At 42.5% G+C, this 19,976-nt stretch overlaps 1 protein-coding gene and 1 pseudogene across 2 annotated transcripts; both read right to left on the reverse strand.

Annotated features, from left to right (window-relative positions):
• Positions 1-1,260: 1,260 nt before the first annotated feature.
• On the reverse strand, positions 1,261-7,069 carry saal1 (serum amyloid A-like 1). Its single transcript, XM_080842433.1, has 12 exons — positions 6,822-7,069; positions 6,300-6,395; positions 6,125-6,208; positions 5,677-5,756; positions 5,489-5,548; positions 4,906-5,021; positions 3,892-4,069; positions 3,278-3,360; positions 2,474-2,656; positions 2,151-2,347; positions 1,817-1,909; positions 1,261-1,623 (listed from the first exon to the last, which is right to left on the reverse strand). Exons 1-12 carry the CDS (start codon positions 6,984-6,986, stop codon positions 1,531-1,533), a joined length of 1,428 nt encoding a protein of 475 aa, XP_080698559.1. The 5' UTR covers positions 6,987-7,069; the 3' UTR covers positions 1,261-1,530.
• A 3,704-nt stretch (positions 7,070-10,773) lies between these two features.
• LOC308367747 lies at positions 10,774-16,344 on the reverse strand (annotated as a pseudogene). Its single transcript has 6 exons — positions 16,078-16,344; positions 15,825-15,953; positions 15,381-15,682; positions 14,918-15,059; positions 11,715-11,859; positions 10,774-11,239 (listed from the first exon to the last, which is right to left on the reverse strand). The product of its transcript is annotated as an uncharacterized misc_RNA (transcript).
• Positions 16,345-19,976: the final 3,632 nt, after the last annotated feature.

The raw sequence follows: 19,976 nt of genomic DNA on the forward strand, positions 1-19,976 counted from the left end.
AGTGGTTCGATGAAATTCGTTCCAGCCAAGGTTATAATAGTTAACCGGTTTCAAATTCATTTTTATTTTGTATTCAATTTGAATTTCCATTTAGTTTTAGTTAGTTTCACCAGTGGTTTACTTAGTTTCAGTTTAGTTTTCATTTCATTGGCTCATTTCACATTTTTAAGTTATAATAGTTTCAGTTTTAATCATTTAAATTAAGGACAAAAATAATCTGTCATTGAAAACATCAATATTTCAAGACTAAACTTAATTAACATAATTATGCAGTCTGTTTAGTTTCAGAGCAATTAACACATTCACTAAAGTTATCTAGAATAGGCTTTGATAGCAGCAAATATTGAGAGAAAGGCTAGTCCATATGTTAGACACTGACAAGTACTACAGTATCAATGCGTTACTGAGAAAGTGGCTTAATGAGTGATGATACACTTCATGACACATTCTCATGTCAGTAATTACCTTGACTACACAGTGGGGTATTGTTAACTTGTATGTGCTTTCACTTTAAACAAGGAAACGTTAATTCTAGAAACTGAATGTTAGCCATCCTACGCTGTTTCTGGTGACTATCCTGCTCTCAACCAAATACAACAATAATTGTGCAGCTTTACATGTAAAAGGTAATTCCCATACGTCTAGAAGGTGCTAGAATTTGAACACCCTGCATAATGACGGTTTTCATCGATTTTCAACAACTGTTTTGTGATTGACTTCCATTGATTTCCGCCCTGACCAATGGGGCGGCAACGTAGACGTGTCTATTTATATGTCCATGCCAAATGACGTTTCAATACTGCTCTAAAAGGAATGATGTTCATATTAGCTCAATACAGCCTCCTCATGGTCAACCGGGGAGTTAATTTAGTCACCATAAACATCACCTGAGCTGTGGCAGCCGTGTTATGCCTGCGCCGTTTTAGATGGAAATATCATCACCCTCATAATCATCATGTCCTGTGTCTCAATTGGTGAAGCAAAATTATAGTAACAAGGTTATGGTTCCAGTTCCCCAGGAGCATGTATCCTGGTACAAAGTTTACTTTTCCTGTGATATTATTGGGACAAGACTGTTTATTAAACAGCTAAATGTTACTGCTGATAAGCAATGATTTGATATTTCATGTGCAAACTAAAGGATGAGGAGAGACTTTGTCCAACCCACTGCTGCTCTCAAATACTGAGGGACAAAAAGATCTTGATCATTTGCACAATTTATACTATACAATAAAATTGAGTAGAGTCTACACGCAATCATACAAAAAGGAAAATACATTTATTTAGGCCAATATTTTTGTCAGCTAAAAAAAATACAAATTCAGAGACAGACACATGCAAAATCCAGTCCGTAGATACCGACTAGCGGCAAGTCCTACCATCAAGTCTATGAATGAGAGAATTAATCGACGACAGGGAGAAAAATACAGAGACACTGCAAACTGTGCCCGATGACCAGAATTTACATTGTGTTTGTGTGTGTTGGGGGGGGGGGGGGGCATCTTGGATGGGCCTACTTTGGCTTAGGCCTCAACTCTGAGCCGACAAGGAGGGAAACTCCTTTCTCACACAGTCTGCCAGTTTGGGCTCCACGTCAGACAGGACACCCACGAGGTGCTGCACCTGATGGAGTAGACATGGGAGGTGGGTAGTAGGTGGGGGAAAAAAAATATATATTATTAAGAATGACTAAGACAAAATGAAAGAAAGAGAATGTGTGTCAATGTGTGTGTGTGTGGCTAAAGGAGTCTATGTTTGGTGCGTGGGAGTGTGTTAGTGGAAAATGTGTGTAGAACAAGGGTGCTAGAACTCTCACCGCAGCTGTATGCTGTGGGAGTAGGGCTTTGGCTGCAGACGAGCAGTTTTTCTCAGTAAGCAAACGGCTCTTTATTAACTCAGATACTTCATCCTGCAGAAATAACCACACACACATTTTGTGAAAAGCAAAAACTCCCATAATTAAGCTCCTAGTTTCTCAAAGACCTGAATTAATTCATACTGAAAGTATGAACAACATGGTCAACCCTTTTTTTTGTATCTGCCCTGCAACTACCAATACCCTCAATACAACTCTACAGGCTGGCACCCTACAGGGGCACACACACACACACACACACACACACACACACACACTTCAAGGACTTCCTTACCCTAGACATCTCAACAAGGATGCTGGCCAGTAGTTCACATGTGCACTCCACCAGGGCTGTCAGCTGCAAGTCTTCCTCCTCACCGCTCTCTCGATCTCCAATCGGACAGTGCCCAGGGCGATCTTCAGCTCCCCGGCTGAGCTGGTTCTCTCTATGGTACTGCAACACACGCAGGGCACTGCCCAGCAAATTCAGATCTGTAGGAAAACATAACAGGATGGGATGAACTATCCTTTGCACAGTTACAGGCATGTGTGAGGTTGTGTATAGTCACAGTTCATAGCCACACACACACACACACACACACACACACACACTCTTACTGATGTCTGCTTTGAAGTGCTGGCCTTGGCATGCGTAGAGGGCGGAGAGCACAGCGAGGGCGGGGCCTAACAGGGCCTTCTGCTCCTGTAGGCTGAGGGCGAGGTCGTCTGGCTGGCATAGGTCCTCACACACCACCACACACAGGAACGCCCACATAGCAGCGCCGGGGCCCTCATCACACACTAGACACACACACACACACACACACACACACACACACACACACACACACACACACACACACACACACACACACACACACACACACACACACACACACACACACACACACACACACACACACACACACACACACACACACACACACACACAAACAACACAACAGAAGAATTGTCAGATTTAAGAGAAAAAGACTTATTGCCTGTAGCCAAATGACCCAACCCAGCCTTGACTCCAGGTTTACTGGGTACCAAACCTGCACCCTGATCACAATGCCAAAGAGCCAGGCTTGCTGGTATAACAAGTTACAGAACATACTCAGCCTTAGTGACGGCACTCTGATTTATTGCTAATGCATTCATTACAAGTAACATCCTGAAGGAATCAGAAAAGAAATGCACTGCCAAACTGTAACCTGCCCAACTGCTAACAGACACAAGGCTTTGTGTAAGTGTCTCTTGTCACACTACAACATATAATTCCAAGACCATTCAACAAATAAATTGTTTCGGTGGAAAGCTAAAGGGCGGTGCCAATACCCCAAAATTACATTAAATATTCCCAAGACAAATGTTTGAAGTGGTGTCTGTGCCTGTGCCAAGCTTACGCACTGTTATACTTACCCATGGCCTGTATGCCCTCATCTATTGTAGTGAGGAGCTGGATGGCATGCAGGTACACTTCTAGGCCCTCAGTGCTCTCTGACCTACAGGAAGGACACACGAACATCACATTAACTAACACTAACACACACTGACCTTTTATAGATATACTGACCAGTAACACACATAGATCATGCACACACATAATCAGGTACTACATAATAATTAAACTGCAACTCTATTTTTCAAATGTGTCTTTAACTGCATCTTTGCGTGCATGCATGCAGACACACGTGCACACTGACACATTGTCACACACAATTGGATCACATGACCTCTAGTCATTCACGGTCATTGGGCAGCCACTGATCACACAGCTTATACTACTCAAATCTCAAAACAATTGTTCGTCTTGTTCTTTCTCACGCTCTCATGTAACACTGACCTTGAACCAACACCTGGCCTCCTTTGCCCACTACTTTTAGAGATTTGCATAAACACTCTCACTCGCATGCACTCACACTCAGCTCTCAGAGCGTATTAGACACAGGTGCGCGCACACACACACACACACATAAACAAACACACACACACACACACACACACACACACGCACGCACACACAGCGGCCAGACCTAAGCTGCTTGGCAGCCTCCAGCAGAGAGGTTGTCACGTCTGGCCTGGGCTCATCCCCGTTACAGTCGTCCTCGTTCTGATCGCCGGGGCAACCTCCCGACACCCAGCTCCTCATTAACTCCTCGTCCTCATCAAAGAGCTTATCCACCAACTCCCCTACCTTCACCAAGAGATCCACTGGGGGGTGCAGGGGGGTAAAGGAGATGGTCAGAAGGGTCAGGCAAATGAGATGGATAGATAGAGAGAGAGATAGATTGAGAAAGAGTGTCAAAGAAGGAGGGAACATGTTTAGTTCTTAGACGCATCACCGCAAATGCTCAAAATGCAGCACCAAAATCCACAGAGGGAATCCCAAAAACACACAGATTCAGATACGTAGAAATAACTGAAAGCAGACACTAATATGAGCCTAGGTCCAGAATCAACTGAGGAGATATGTGTTCCTTGGAATACCTGTTAAGTACTTCCCTGACAAACAGCTCACCTAGCTGCCATTCCATATAGAAGACATACAGCTACATTCAGCTCCAACTAGGCTGAGCAAGGTTCCTTGTCCCCACCTGCACACTGCCCAGTTCCTCACAACCTAGATTCTCATTTTAGCCTCCTATTCTCTGGTCCTGTCTGTGTCTGGTGATTAAAAGGGGGCTTGACTGTATATTCAAATTTCGTCACCCACCACAATGCTACCTAGGAGGAAACTCAGAGAGTGGAGAGCGCAAAATTCAGGCAAGGCCAAATGCCCTGCCTCACAATGTCAACAAAAGAGACAAATAATTTGTGTATGCACCCCATGATTCGGATCAGATCCAAAATTAAAAGGGGTCTTCCTAGGCCCATGCTACACCCTTCCATCAAGTTAAATAAAGTTCAGGCCAGTAGTTTTTCAGTAACCCTACTGACAAACATACCACATTGAAAACATAACCCCCTTGTGTGTGTATGCATGTGTGTGTGCATGTGTGTGTGTGTTTGTGTGTGTGTGTGTTTGTGTGTGTTTGTGGAATCTTTACCATTGGTGGAGCTGCTCATTATGAAGCAGAGGCTGGGGCAGACAGACGGCTGCTGGCTAATCCTCTCCAGCCACAGGAAGGACGCATCGGCCTGGGACATGCAGGTCAACAGAAGCCTGGGGACATTGGCCACAAGTGTACAGTATACATCACATAAACATGTCATAGCACTGTTTCTGTGTCTGGACACAGGCATATGAGTAAACAATACAGTAACAGCAGAGCACAACCTCAAATAGACACAGGCAAAGGCTAACACAGAGCCAGGTGAGAAGTGCTTGGTTATGCAAGTGGACCCCAGACAATAACTAAAGGTCCCCGCTACAAATTACCACAAATTAATTTCAGTCTGCTGCAGCCTGGAAAGCAATGCCTGAGAGGACCTCTCTGGAGATGTAAGCGATGCCTTACAGAAAACCATAAATGATATCCTTTCCTAATCCTGTCCTGTAACTGGTTTGGGGCAAGTTGCATTGAAGTATCAAGGTTCATACAGATAATGGAACTATTGGTGAAATGCACTGTCCATTAACAAGCTATTCTTGGCCTCCTTATCAAAGTAGCGATAGACTGCATCTCTCACCTGCATGTCTCCAACAAAGTGGGAGGATCTGCATCTCCAAGGAGAAGCAAAAGTACTGATCTGAGAGGACAGAGGTAGTCATAAATATTGAGAGAAAGACATGAAAGAAATAGGAAAGTGAGTTAGCATTAATAACCATTAGCCGACATTGTTTATCTACATAGATAAACAAACACGTATTTACACACCCCAGATCTTCATTCTGACTGAGATCCAAACAGGTGTCATGGAAACAGGCCATATTGCCAAGAATGCCCACACAGATCTCCTGCAAAACAACATAAATGGAAAGTGACTGTGGATGCCATTAAAAAGCTTTACGTCATTGATGCTGACATGTACCTATATGTTTGTTGCTATAAGTGAGAGTCTGAGACTGGAAAAGGATTGCCAACTCCCGCTTCTTTCGCTTTTGGTGTGAGACATACTTTTTATCCTCTCTCATGCCAGCCTGTTTTGGTCATTCTCATCGAATCTCATGCAAAAACTGCCTTGAAAGTTGGCAACTCTGTTGGAACAATCTATCCCATTTCTATTCTAGTTCTGAGTGGTCTACAGTAGTTATCACAACACCTATCAGTGGCTATCACAACACTGATTTTAGACACAGAACAAACTGGACAGCGTAAAACTTACTGTGAGCCGTGGGCATCTTGATTTAGTGATCACGCCCAATAGGATGACAGGAGCTTTAAACTCCTGAAGGAATCCGGCAACATTCTGCAAATAGTAAGCAAAACCGCTCACATCCAAATGAACATCCTTCCAGTTCGCTAACGATGGGGGAAGTTTGTCTGCAGGGGTGTTTTACCTGGTCCATGGCCATGTCCCAGACTTTACACAGTTCATCTTCCTGCTCTTCTGACAGCTCAGTCAGGCCTTCACCTATATTTTGCTCTGTAATTGCCTGCAGTGATGCATATCAACACAATTAACATGACCTGTATGGTACACGTCTGAATGATGTATATCAGTTCACTTGTATAGCATAACACGTTTACAAGAAAATTATCCCTTGCAGATGTCTTAACACTGGCATTACAAGTTAACTTGCCTCGGCGAAACAACTAACCAAATAATGGCTGAAGCAATTCATGAAATGTTCTCCAACCAGAAAGATTAGAATTGCTTGGTAACGTTAGCCATCATTCAACTTTGGACTTGTGAACACCCAAGCTTAACGTTACACGTTACAAGAAACTGACAATGTAAGTGCATTTCCAGTAAGCTAACGTAGCTAGCAAAGCTTTAACTACATATTTGCCAGTTTAAAAAAAACATCTTTTCATTAATGTTTATCGTTTGAAACTAATTTGCAACAGCTTTAGGTTACCTGGACTAGTCGGGTCAGTGTGCTGAATAGCCAATGTTTACTATACACTGTTCCTCCGATGGCGTCTGCCGCCTCACGCTCTCCTTCCTCTTCGTTTTCAGGGGGCGGCGAGGGGTTTCGGTCCATCTCTGGCGAGTCGTTATATTTCTCAGAAGAACCTGACATGCTGATGTGTCTCTTACGGACAACTCAACAGCAATCATATGTCTACAAATCGTTGGCTACTGGTGGCGGCCAAGGTACTCACTCATAACAGTCATGTCCCGCATGGCGCGCAATGCTAAATGCCTACGTGTGTGTACATGAGAAGGTGATGTCATCACGTAAAACACTCCGCGCCTCTTTTTGAAAGGAGAGGGGTGTGACACCGTGGCAGCTGTTCTGCAGTGACAGAGACTTACTGGGATTTTTAAAAAATTAGATATTACCTTGAGATGTGAACACGAAGGAAAGCAAATCAGTTTAGGGCCTTTCAGTCAAAGGAATCTCTGAGAAACACACCCTGAGATTTGTAACCCTGATTTTATGTGTTGTTGCAACATAAATACTATGAGATTCTTATTATACAGTCAGAGACTGCATTTCCTGTCCATGTCTGGATGGAATTAGTGCACAAGGAACATACATGGCTTATCATAGATTAAGCTGTAAAACAGTACTGAAAAATATTATGATTTATTATTAATGTTATTGAGTTCTTCAACATTTTCCTTTGCTCTGGATGATTTCCTCCAGAAAGAAAATCTTGGCTGTCTGGTCTCTGCCCCCTCCTCTTTTGCTTTCTTCCTCTCCAGTTTTTCTGCCTCCTTTTTCTCCTTAGCTTCCTTCCTTTTCTTTTCCTTCACCTCGGCCTGGTGTATTTTCTCCATCTCTTTCCTTATCTTTTCCTCCAACTTCCTTTTCTTTTTCAGATCAGCATTACTGATCTTCTCCTTCTTTTTAATGGTTTCGGCCATGAGACGCTCTATCTTATTCTCAAACTTTACGTCAATCTCTCCCTGAAGGGTCTGGTTCTGAACAATGATCTGTTCAATTTCCTTCTGCCTGCAGAAGCTCTGAGAAAAAAAAAAGTCAAATCTTTTGGGTTAATAATGATCTATAGGAACCATAGGCAACTTCAGTAGTAGTAGGCCAAATATTAGATATGTCAAGCTATAATTACAACTTTTTCATGAAACTGTGTGTTCAGGTACCTGGAGGCCATCATTAAGGCACGGCGTGTTGTTCTGGAGTTTCCTCCATTTTTCTCTCATCATCCATGTTTTGAAAACCATGGGCGTTCTCTCTGTGCCGCTGGTCTCTTGAGTAGACTCGTCTGACACCTGAGGAAAACAGACACAGCACTTTCTCAGTGTTCCTTCATGTTTTGTAGGATAAAAGTAGATATCTTTAGATGATCAACTACTAGACTAGGTGGGATGTGTAGGTGAAGGTGACATTTCTCACCATCCATTTCTGAGCCTGTCTCTTCAGGTCACCTAGCAACCTTTGCTTGATGGCAGCAGCAGTCAGCACCGTCGATAAGGTGCAGTGCTCTCTCTCTGCGGTCCGTCTGGCCCAGTTCTCAGAGTCTTTCATAATCCACTCTGACTCCTTGACCATCATTTGATAGTATTCCTCTTCCTCCTTCTGCTCCAGGAGAATGAGCACCCTCCTGTGCTCTTTTTCCAGAGCTAGAGATTTCTCTCTCTCCTTTTCTCGCTCCACTGTCATCCTTTTCACTTCGTGTTCCATCAGTGAGATGGCATCCTGATTCAGCTCTCGCTCTTTGTGTCTGGCAGCCTCAGCAGTTGCTACCATCTCCTCTCTCTCTCTTTGCCACTCCTGTTTCTCTGTCTCCCTGGAGTCCTCAAGCCATGTGATGTCCTGTACAAGCTTCTTCAGAGTCACCCTCATGGCTTGCTCCTTGTATTGTGCCTCCTCAGCCATTTCAGCAAGAACATGTTCCAGCTCATCTGCTAAGGTCTTACTCAAGGCTGCTTTCAGATCCTCACTAAATCGGTCCATTGTGGAAATACTGAGAACATAATAGTTTACTTAGTCAATGCAGATTTACTTGTTTTCCACACATAAGTCCTAATCAATCAATACTTCACTTCAGAGGTTTACTGTAATGTACATACATCTACTTTAAGATTATTGTATTATATTTATTGGCTGAACACAACTAATTGTGGTTTGTTAAGATTTTTAATAATAGATATCCAAATCTAGCAGAAAATAATTTGCGAGCAGACATGACAAATTGATTGATGTTTGGACCTTAAATCGAATTGATCCACCCATAAAACATACCCACATCCTATTTCGGGTACTATGTGTGAATATGTTTGCAGTTATAGTGACAAACGTTTGCCTTGTTTTCAACAAATATCACCATTATGTCTGTCTTTCCATTGCAGACACAATTTACATAATGATATTATACATACAACGTATCATAACTTAGCATTACCATTTGTTTTTTAAACAAAATAAATAACTTACCTGAAAGGGGATTCTATAGTTCTTAAAAGATATATGAAAAGTCTCAATGTCTCAAAAACTGCTGCTCAAAATGTTCTGTGTGTACTCTCAACTCCTTGCTCATACAACTGACAACATGTCTCTACTTTACTTTACTCTACTACACTATGTGTTCTACTTTAACATTCTAGAACCTATCACTGTGACATCAGTGTTCCAATTACCAGCTGTCACTGACATCATTAGATAAAGTTTTGACACAAAAGGCCCATACTTTTGGGCTGCCACTGTTTTGGCAGTTAATACTCTTGAGTGTTTTATTTCCTTATTTGACACTAGAACTTCATCAATCAATTTCAAATATCAATCTGATTTGAGATATTACTGAATTCCTGTGACAGAGCCGTGTGCGGTTTTCATTTCCTTACATTTGATTAATGCAGTTGTTAAATCATCACAATCTGGCCCTTAATGTCAACAAGACAAAGGAAATGGTGGTGGACAGCGGGCAGGTCAGCGGGTATCCCCCCCCCCCCCCCACACCATCAGCGGGGAGCAAGTGGAGAGGGTCCCCAGTTTTAAGTATCTGGGAGTGCACCTCACTGAGGACCTAACCTGGACCCTTCACAAACAACACCTGAAAAATGCGTCTAGGCAGCGGTTGTACTTCCTCCGGAGGCTTAGGAAGTTCAGGGTCTCCCTCCCCATCCTGAGGACCTTCTACTCCTCAGCTGTGGAGAGGGTCCTCACAGGATGCATCTCTGTCTGGTACGGAAGCTGTGCCGCCCAAGATCAAGCCAACCTACAGAGGGTGGTGTGCTCAGCTGAGCGGACTATTAGAGCGCCCCTACCCACCATGCATGATATTTACCACAAGAGGGTGGAGTTAAGCAAGAAATATCATGAGGGACGACTCACACCCCAATGCCAGCCTCTTCAACCAGTTGCTGTCAGGTACATGCCTCCGCAGTCTTAATTCAAGGATTGAGAGACTCAGGAGGAGTTTTAACCCAAGTTTTTAAATGTAGCTCTCTTCCTTATTCTATTTATTTATTTGATCTTACCTTTATGTGGGATTTAAAGGGACACAAGTAGAATAATCAAGATTAAATCATCTTTGATTCAATGCAGGAAAAAAAGAATAATTCAACATAAAAAATAAAAACAAGTCAGCAGGGGCAGTTGAAGTTGTCATACATCCACAGGTTATCAGCACACACTGTTACACACATAAACCTTGATATGTAAGAAAACGTTTCTCTCTTCACTGCTGTGTTTTCTGTTTCGGTTTGTTTCATGTTTGCTTTCAATACCCAAACTATTTCAGATCTCACTGAAGTCCCTCCATCATCACCAAGACCTTGCAGAACTCTTCTCCTACAATGTCTCAAAAAGAGCGATGCTTGGGTGGAAATCTGAGCAGTGAACTGACCATCCCCTCCTGGTACTGCCAACAAGCCATATAAACCATAATCCCTCGTCCTTGTTATGTGGTGACCACTGTTTGTTTAACAAGCGTCTTCTGGCACATGCCCTTAGAGGTGGCGACAGTTGAAGCGGCAGATCCGTCCACTGCACCACTGCTGGTGGCACCACCCCCTACCACATCTGTTGAGGGGAAGCCATGGGCAGCGACGTACTTGCAGTGGCCTCTCTGATGATGTGGAAGGCTCGGGGATAGCGTAGGGGATGTCCGTGACAGGATCGCGGTACAGAGCAGGCTTGTGCGTCACAGGACACACCTCCTGCACTGGGAGCTGGGGGCCCGAGCCCCTTGATGCTGCAGGGAACATCATAGACATGGAATCTTCATCACTGAAGGTGATGTAGGTATGTAGGTGCGCGAGCACAGTCCTGCTGCTGCTCCTGAGGAACCCTGGGAGGCCGAGGAGGCGGAACAAGGAGCTGAGGAGGAGGAGGAGGAGGAAGCTTGAGGAGCATCCTGATCTAACCTGTGGGAGAAGGACAGAAGAACTGGGTTAAACTGCAGTTACTCCAATTCATGTCACAGTCTCAAAACAGCCTGTAAACCAAAGCAATAGTTGCTAGCTCTTTGAAACAAAACAAGTTAATAGGGCAAACTTTTTACTACTTCAATGTTGCTGACCAGCCTAAATGCTTTGACAATTTACAAAATAACAGGACTGTTGACCAGTGTGTGTGTGTGTGTATGTGTGTCTGTGTGCGTTTGTGTTTGCGTGTGCGTGTGCATGTGCATGTGTGTGAATGTTGAGTCTAAGTGTCCAAGAGCAGTGCATGAGCTTGGTCACCGGAATGTCTCGATATTCAGTGACCTTCTCTGAAGCTCTTCTAAACATGGCTTTTACCTCAAACAAGTCTGTCAATGAGCAGGTTAACCTCAGAGCATAGACATTGGATGTAGGGGATCTAGCAACCACCCCAATTGTTTGTGAGACAAATACATACCCCTCTACGTCCACATTCTCTTCCTTCAGGAGTGAGTCAGATAGAAGGGGCATGAGGACTGAATGGTAGCGGATAGTTGGCCCATCAAAGCGTCGCTTCTTGTGAACTTGTTTCTTTTTATCTGCCTCCAGACGCTCATAGTTCTCTGAGAAACAAGGAAACACACTGAGCAAATTCTGAAGAGATCACATCCTAATCTCTAAATCTAAACGCTCTGAAAACAGTGGAGATGGTTGTAGACTTTAGAAGGAGCGCAGCCCCACCCACCCCAATCACCCTGAAAGACTCCCCAGTCCACACTGCAGAGTCCTTCCACTTCCTGGGCTCCATCATCTCCCAGGACCTCAAGTGAAAAGCTCAACAGAGGATGTACTTCCTGCGGTAGCTGATGAAGTTCAACCTGCCAAAGGCAATGATGGTGCACTTCTACACCTGCATCATCGAGTCCATCCTCGCCTCCTCCATCACCATCTGGTACGCTGCTGCCACTGCCAATAAAAAGGGCAGACTGCAGCGTATCATCCACACTGCTGAGAAGGTGATTGGCTGCAATCTGCCATCTCTACAGGACCTGTTTGCCTTTAGGACCTTGAGGCGAGCAGGTACGATTGCGGCCGATCACTCCCAACCGGGTCATTAACTCTTCAAGGTCCTCCCCTCCGGCAAAAGGCTGCGGTCCATCAGGACCAAAACCTCACGTCACAAAAACAGCTTTTTCCAAACTGCAGCTGGCCTCATCAACAAAGCCCAGGATCCCCACCTGTCTTGGACTCTTAGTGGGTTCTATGTTTTATGTTATGTCTAGTACTTATTATATGTGTATGTTTATGTTTTTATGTTTTTATGTTTACTGTATGCACCCATGCACCAGAGCAAAATTCAGGTAGGCGTATACCTACTTGACAAAAATATCTGTTACTGATTCTGATTCTGATTTCTGATTCTGATCTTTGCACTTCACTGTGCAAGTCTTCACCTGGATAGCTTTTTTTCAATTTTATTTAATAGGGATGCAACAGCTTCATCTACTTAATCAACAAAAACAATAAAAATAGTCATTAATAGTCAGTAGCTTAGTACGCATCCTTGCCTACTGGTATGCGAACCAGAGCATGAGTGTAAGATGGGGGAACATCTTATCTACCCCTTTTAAAGTTGGGAACGGGGTCCGGCAGGGGGGTATATTATCCCCAGCCCTTTTCAATATCTATATGGACGACCTTTCCAGGCAGCTTGGGGAATGCAGTACAGGTTGTATGATAGGTGATTCCCTGGTCAACCACTTTATGTATGCAGATGACCTAGCTATACTATCCCCGAGTACAGGTGGGTTTCAACAGCTGCTTAACATCTGTACTAATTATGGGGTCGATTTTGATGTTAAATATAATGCTAAGAAGAGTGTGGTAATGGTCTGTAGAACTAAGGAGGACATGGATATTAAGTTTCCTGCCTTTCATCTTTCTGGGCAAGCTCTGGGGGTGTCCAATAGTACCAAATACTTAGGGCACATTATCACAGACACATTGGAGGATGATGCTGACATGTTTAGGCAGAGGAGATTGCTCTATGTCCAAGCTAACATGTTGGTTAGAAAATTCCACCACTGCACAAATGATGTAAAAATTAATTTGTTTAGAGCCTACTGCACCCCTCTCTATGCAGCTCCACTCTGGGTGAATTACAAGAAGGAGAGCTTGCGTCAATTGAAAGTAGCCTATAATGACTGTCTTAGGATACTCCTGAAGAAACCCAGGAATACTAGAGCCAGTCAGCTGTTTTGTAATATGGGTCTTCCCACCTTCATGGCCTTGCTGAGGAACCTTACTTTTAAGTTTATGTGTCGGCTGGACCGCTCTTCAAATGTATTAATTGATCTGATGACAGACCCTGGCCGCAGCTCTGTCAAGTACACATCTAAGATCTGGGAACACTGGCATAAGTGCCTTTTTTAGCCCTTCTTTCCTTGTGTATTTATATATATTTATGATTGTATGTATGTATATTTATATGTAATTTATTGATTTTATGTATTGTACATCTCCCATGTGGGCCTTGAGCCTGTAATAAAGTTTATTATTATTATTAACATTTTACCACATTTTAGACATAAAAAAGGTTATTTCTTGATCTGTGGAGTAGGCCTAGCTAGAGTATGTCACTTTGCTGTAATGAGAGAGAAAAACTAAATCTAAAAATGATGGTGCACACCAACGTGACCAGAAATATTTAAATTTAAGATCATTTCACCTAACCCATGCCTTTGAAAAGGAGACATGTCGCTCTGTAGAGGAAGAGTTTAGTTCAAAACCAAATGAAGTCTATTAGTGATGCAATTAGAGACGACTGCTGACATGCTATTCTAAAATAAGTGCATTAACATTGAAATTATGAAATTCAACTTTGGAAGCTGTTTACATATCAACATATTTGTGTCACTAATATTGGTGTAATTAGCTATAAACTTTAACTTTAAACATTGATACAGATTAGGAAATTAGACATCCATATTGAGAGTGATAGCCACTGCTTACCCAAGGTTTACATTCACTAGAATTAGAAAAGAAGGAAAGATGCTTTTTTTTTTTTTTTTGATCATTGGCACTTCTAGACGTCCAAAAAGCCAGACACTTTGTATGCACCCAGGTGTTGGTAGTGTGTGTGTGTATGTGTGTGTGTGGGTGTGTGTGCACCGCTCCAAAGACCCTTTTCTCTTTCAACTGCCCTCTACATCGATGCAACAGACCTTGCAGAATGCATGATATTCATCATTGCTACTTATAAGATGCGTGCAGAACAAACACAGCAGACATGGGATGGGAAGTGTGACTTGGACATCAAATTTCTTTAGCTCTTCATTAAATATGTTTCACGTACAAGTAAGTACTGATATATTTATTATACATTTGATCTTAATCCTTAATAAATATAATGTAGGCCTTTGTAATGTAAGCCTAATGTTAACGTAGGTAGGCCGTGATCTTATTCCACTTGTCAGAGTTTGTACTAGGCTGAGCCGGGAGAGGAGCGTACGCCAGGTCGACAAATTTGGTTGATTATATCATTTTAGTTACCTTTCAGACTTATCTGTTAATGCCCAACCTGCACTTGGGGTGTCCAAATAAATGAATACATAAAAAAAAATAAAGATTACACAACATTTTCTGTTCTCTCCACACCACCCATCCTTTTCTTTTTCTTACCAAGTGTTCTGACATTGACCTCAGATGTGATCCTGGCCTCCGCCAAAAACCCTGGGTGAGTGGTCGATCCTGGTGGGCCCCACGGCGCCTTCTAGGGGCCTCTTTTCATAACTGCAGTCGCATGAAAAATAATCTCTGGCCTCTTGCCAAACGAAGTGAAGTGGTTTGGAGGGAAAGTTTACGCAGAGTTAACTAGATCTTGTAACAAACACGCCCTGAGATTTGTGACCCTGATTTTATGTGTTGCAACATAAATACTATGAGATTCTTATTATACAGTCAGAAACTGCAATTCCTGTCCATGTCTGGATGGAATTAGTGCACAAGGAACATACATGGCTTATCATAGATTAAGCTGTAAGACAGTACTGAAAAATATTATAATTTATTATTAATGTTATTGAGTTCTTTAGCATTTTCCTTTGCTCTGGATGATTTCCTCCAGAAAGAAAATCTTGGCTGCCTAGTCTCTGCCCCCTCCTCTTTTGCTTTCTTCCTCTCCAGTTTTTCTGCCTCCTTTTTCTCCTTAGCTTCCTTCCTTTTCTTTTCCTTCAGCTCGGCCTCGTGTACTTTCTCTAGCTCTTTCTTTATCTTTTCCACCAACTTCCTTTTCTTTTTCAGATCAGCATTACTGATCTTCTCCTTCTTTTTAATGGTTTCGGCCATGAGACGCTCTATCTTATTCTCAAACTTTACGTCAATCTCTCCATGAAGGGTCTGGTTCTGAACAATGATCTGTTCAATTTCCTTCTGCCTGCAGAAGCTCTGAGAAAAAAAAATGTCAAATCTTTTGGGTTAATAATGATCTAGATTATGGGAACCACAGGAAACTTCAGTAGTAGTAGGCCTAATATTAGATATAAGTCATGCTATAATTACAACTTTTTTTATGGAAACTTTGAGTTACCTGGAGGCCATCATTAAGGCACAGCGTGTTGTTCTGAAGTTTTCTCCATTTTTCTCTCAACATCCATGTTTTGAAAACCATGGGCGTTCTCTCTGTGCCGCTGGTCTCTTGAGTAGACTCGTCTGACACCTGAGGAAAACAGACACAGCACTTTCTCAGTGTTCCTTCATGTTTTGTAGGATAAAAGTAGACATCTTTAGATGATCAACTACTAGACTAGGTGGGATGTGTAGGTGAAGGTGACATTTCTCACCATCCATTTCTGAGCCTGTCTCTTCAGGTCACCTAGCAACCTTTGCTTGATGGCAGCAGCAGTCAGCACCGTCGATAAGGTGCAGTGCTCTCTCTCTGCGGTCCGTCTGGCCCAGTTCTCAGAGTCTTTCATAATCCACTCTGACTCCTTGACCATCATTTGATAGTAATCCTCTTCCTCCTTCTGCTCCAGGAGAATGAGCACCCTCCTGTGCTCTTTTTCCAGAGCTAAAGATTTCGCTCTCTCCTTTTCTCGCTCCACTGTCATCCTTTTCACTTCGTGTTCCATCAGTGAGATGGCATCTTGATTCAGCTCTTGCTCTTTGTGTCTGGCAGCCTCAGCAGTTGCTACCATCTCCTCTCTCTCTCTTTGCCACTCCTGTTTCTCTGTCTCCCTGGAGTCCTCAAGCCATGTGATGTCCTGTACAAGCTTCTTCAGAGTCACCCTCATGGCTTGCTCCTTGTATTGTGCCTCCTCAGCCATTTCAGCAAGAACATGTTCCAGCTCATTTGCTAAGGTCTTACTCAGGGCTGCTTTCAGATCCTCACTAAATCGGTCCATTGTGGAAATACTGAGAACATAATAGTTTGCTTAGTCAATGCAGATTTGCTTGTTTTCCACAAATAAGTCCTAATCAATCAATACTTCACTTCAGAGGTTTACTGTAATGAACATACATCTACTTTAAGATTATTGTATTATATGTATTGGCTGAACACAACTAATTGTGGTTTGTTGAGATTTTTTATAATAGATATCCAAATCTAGCAGAAAAGAATTTGCGAGCAGACATGACAAATTGATTGATGTTTGGACCTTAAATCGAATTGATCCTCCCATAAAACACACCCACATCCTATTTTGGGTAATTTGTGTGAATATGTTTGCAGTTATAGTGACAAAAGTTTGCCTTGTTTTCAACAAATATCACCATTATGTTTGTCTTTCCATTGCAGACACAATTTACATAATGATATTATGCATAAAACTTTATCATTACTAAGCATTACCATTTGTTTTTTAAACAAAATTAAAAAATGACTTACCTGAAAGGGGATTCTATAGTTCTTACAAGATACTGTATATGAAAAGTCTCAATGTCTCAAAAACTGCTGCTTAAAGTTTTCTCTGTGTACTCTCAACTCCTTGCTCATACAACTGACAACATGTCTCTACTTTACTTTACTCTACTACAGTATGTGTTCTACTTTAACATTCTAGAACCTGTCACTGTGACATCAGTGTTCCAATTACCAGCTGTCACTGACATCATTAGATAAAGTTGTGACACAAAAGGCCCATACTTTTGGGCTGCCAGTGTTTTGGCAGTTAATACTCTTGAGTGTTTTATTTCCTTATTTGACACTAGAACTTCATCAATCAATTTCAAATATCAATCTGATTTGAGATATTACTGAATTCCTGTGACAGAGCGGTTTTCATTTCCTTACATTTGATTAATACAGTTGTTAAATTATCACCTCCTTAAAGGGGTCTTCGAAGGATAATTAATTTAACGTGCTTTACCTTATATATTTTCGAATAACACTTGTAGATCTGATGAATTGTGCAGAACCAAGGTGCTCCAGTCTCGTCGCCATAATAGGCTTTGACTATTCTAACCATTCTATCATTCTGAAGTGTGGATTTAGGTTAAGTAATAGTCAACATATAAGCAACGTTACTTGAAAAATAATAAATGTTAACGTCACTGTGAAGTTGTGCTTGTTTCATCACCGAAAGAAATGTGTTGATTAATCTGTTTTTATTAATATGCTGTATTTACGATAGGCTGAAGCAATTTTTTAGGGGACTGCTCATTCTAGACGGATGGAAGAGTCATCTTATTGAATGCTGTTCTTCCTTGTGACCTGATGTAAAACGTGTGAATTGTGCAAACAGAGCTTCTCACTGCCAAGGTTCTTGAGTTCAAGTTCAAGTGCTTTATTTGTTCAGCTTTCAATACCATAGTTCCTCTCCGCCTGGTCGTCAAGATGAGGTCACTGGGGATCAACACCCAAATGTGCAACTGGGTGCTCAGCTTTCTCACTGACCACCACCAGATTGTGAGAGTAGAGGGTGGTGTAACCTCTGGGCCGCTGGCTCAACATAGGTGCCCCCATGGGTGCGTTCTGAGCCCGCTGCTGTACAACATCTACACATATGACTGCACAGCCTCCGGAAGCTCAACCTCCATCATTAAAGGCACCCAGTGCAACTTTCGAGGCTTAAAAATAAACATTCAATTTCTAGTCTTTTTTACACGTAGTAAGTTTCAATAACTCCATACCATTACATACCGACATTCAAGCAGCAAAGATGAGACGTCGTTGTGTGGTGAGAACTGATAGAAAATCGATAACAACAACAATCGCCGCCATTTTCTTTATTTTTTTTAACCTGCAATAAATAAAGCAGGCTTCCAGTCAATGGAAAAATGGCTTCTCCCCACCGGCGATTGTTGTTGTTTACGATTTTCTATCAGTTCTCACCACACAACGACGTCTCATTTTTGCTCCTTGAATGTCGATATGTAATGGTATGGCGTTATTGAAACTTACTACGTCTAAAAAATAGTAGAAATTGAATGTTTATTTTTCATTGAATGTTTACATAAAGTTGCACTGGGTGCCTTTAAATTTGCCGACGACACCATGACGCTGGGTCTAATCTCCGAAAACAACGCGCAGACCTACCATAACCAAGTGGCAGACCTGGCACTGTGGTGTAAGTCTAACACTCTGGCCCTTAATGTCAACAAGACAAAGGAAATGGTGGGGGACTTGCGGCGGAAGCAGGACAGCGGGAACCCCTCCCCCCCTCACCATCAGCAGGGAGCATGTGGAGAGGGTCCCCAGTTTTAAGTACCTGGGAGTGCACCTCACTGAGGACCTAACCTGGACCCTTCACACACAACACCTGAAAAAATTATCTAGGCAGCGGTTGTACTTTCTCCGGAGGCTTGGGAAGTTCAGGGTCTCCCTTCCCATCCTGAGGACCTTCTACTCCTCAGCTGTGGAGAGCGTCCTCACAGGATGCATCTCTGTCTGGTACGGAAGCTGTGCCGCCCAAGATCAGGCCAACCTACAGAGGGTGGTGCGCTCAGCTGAACGGACTATCAGAGCGCCCTTACCCACCATGCACCACCCCAATGCCAGCCTCTTCAACCTGTTGCTGTCGGGTACATGCCTCCGCAGTCTTAATTCAAGGATTGAGAGACTCAGGAGGAGTTTTAACCCAAGTTTTTAAATGTCGCTCTCTTCCTTATTCTATTTATTTATTTTATCTTACGTGGAGCGTAGAGCCTTTAGACCCTTAGATGTGTACAGTGAACAAACATACATAATAACAAAGGAAAAGAAAATATTTATTTGATACCACAAAATTCGGTTACAAAACTGCTGAAAAAAAACAACATACTATTTTTTAGGACTAGTATCAAGACCTGCAGAGTGACTTTCACTGCAAACCTTTATGTGGGATTTAAAGGGACACAAGTAGAAAATCAAGATTAAATCATCTTTGATTCAATGCAGGAAAAAAAAAGAATAATTCAACATAAACAATAAAAATAAAAACAAGTCAGCAGGGGCAGTTGAAGTTGTCATACATCCACAGGTTATAAGCACACACCGTTACACACATAAACCTTGATATGCAAGAAAAAGTTTCTCTCATCTTTAATGTGTTTTCTTTTTCGGTTTGATTCATGTTTGCTTTCAATACCCAAACTATTTCAGATCTCACTGAAGTCCCTCCATCATCACCAAGACCTCGCAGAACTCTTCTCCTACAATGTCTCAAAAAGAGTGATGCTTGGGTGGAAATCTGAGCAGTGAACTGACCATCCCCTCCTGGTACTGCCAACAAGCCATATAAACCATAATCCCTCGTCCTTG

This window comes from Sprattus sprattus (assembly GCF_963457725.1).
Source record: "Sprattus sprattus genome assembly, chromosome: 7".
Classification (NCBI taxonomy): Eukaryota; Metazoa; Chordata; class Actinopteri; order Clupeiformes; family Clupeidae; genus Sprattus; species Sprattus sprattus.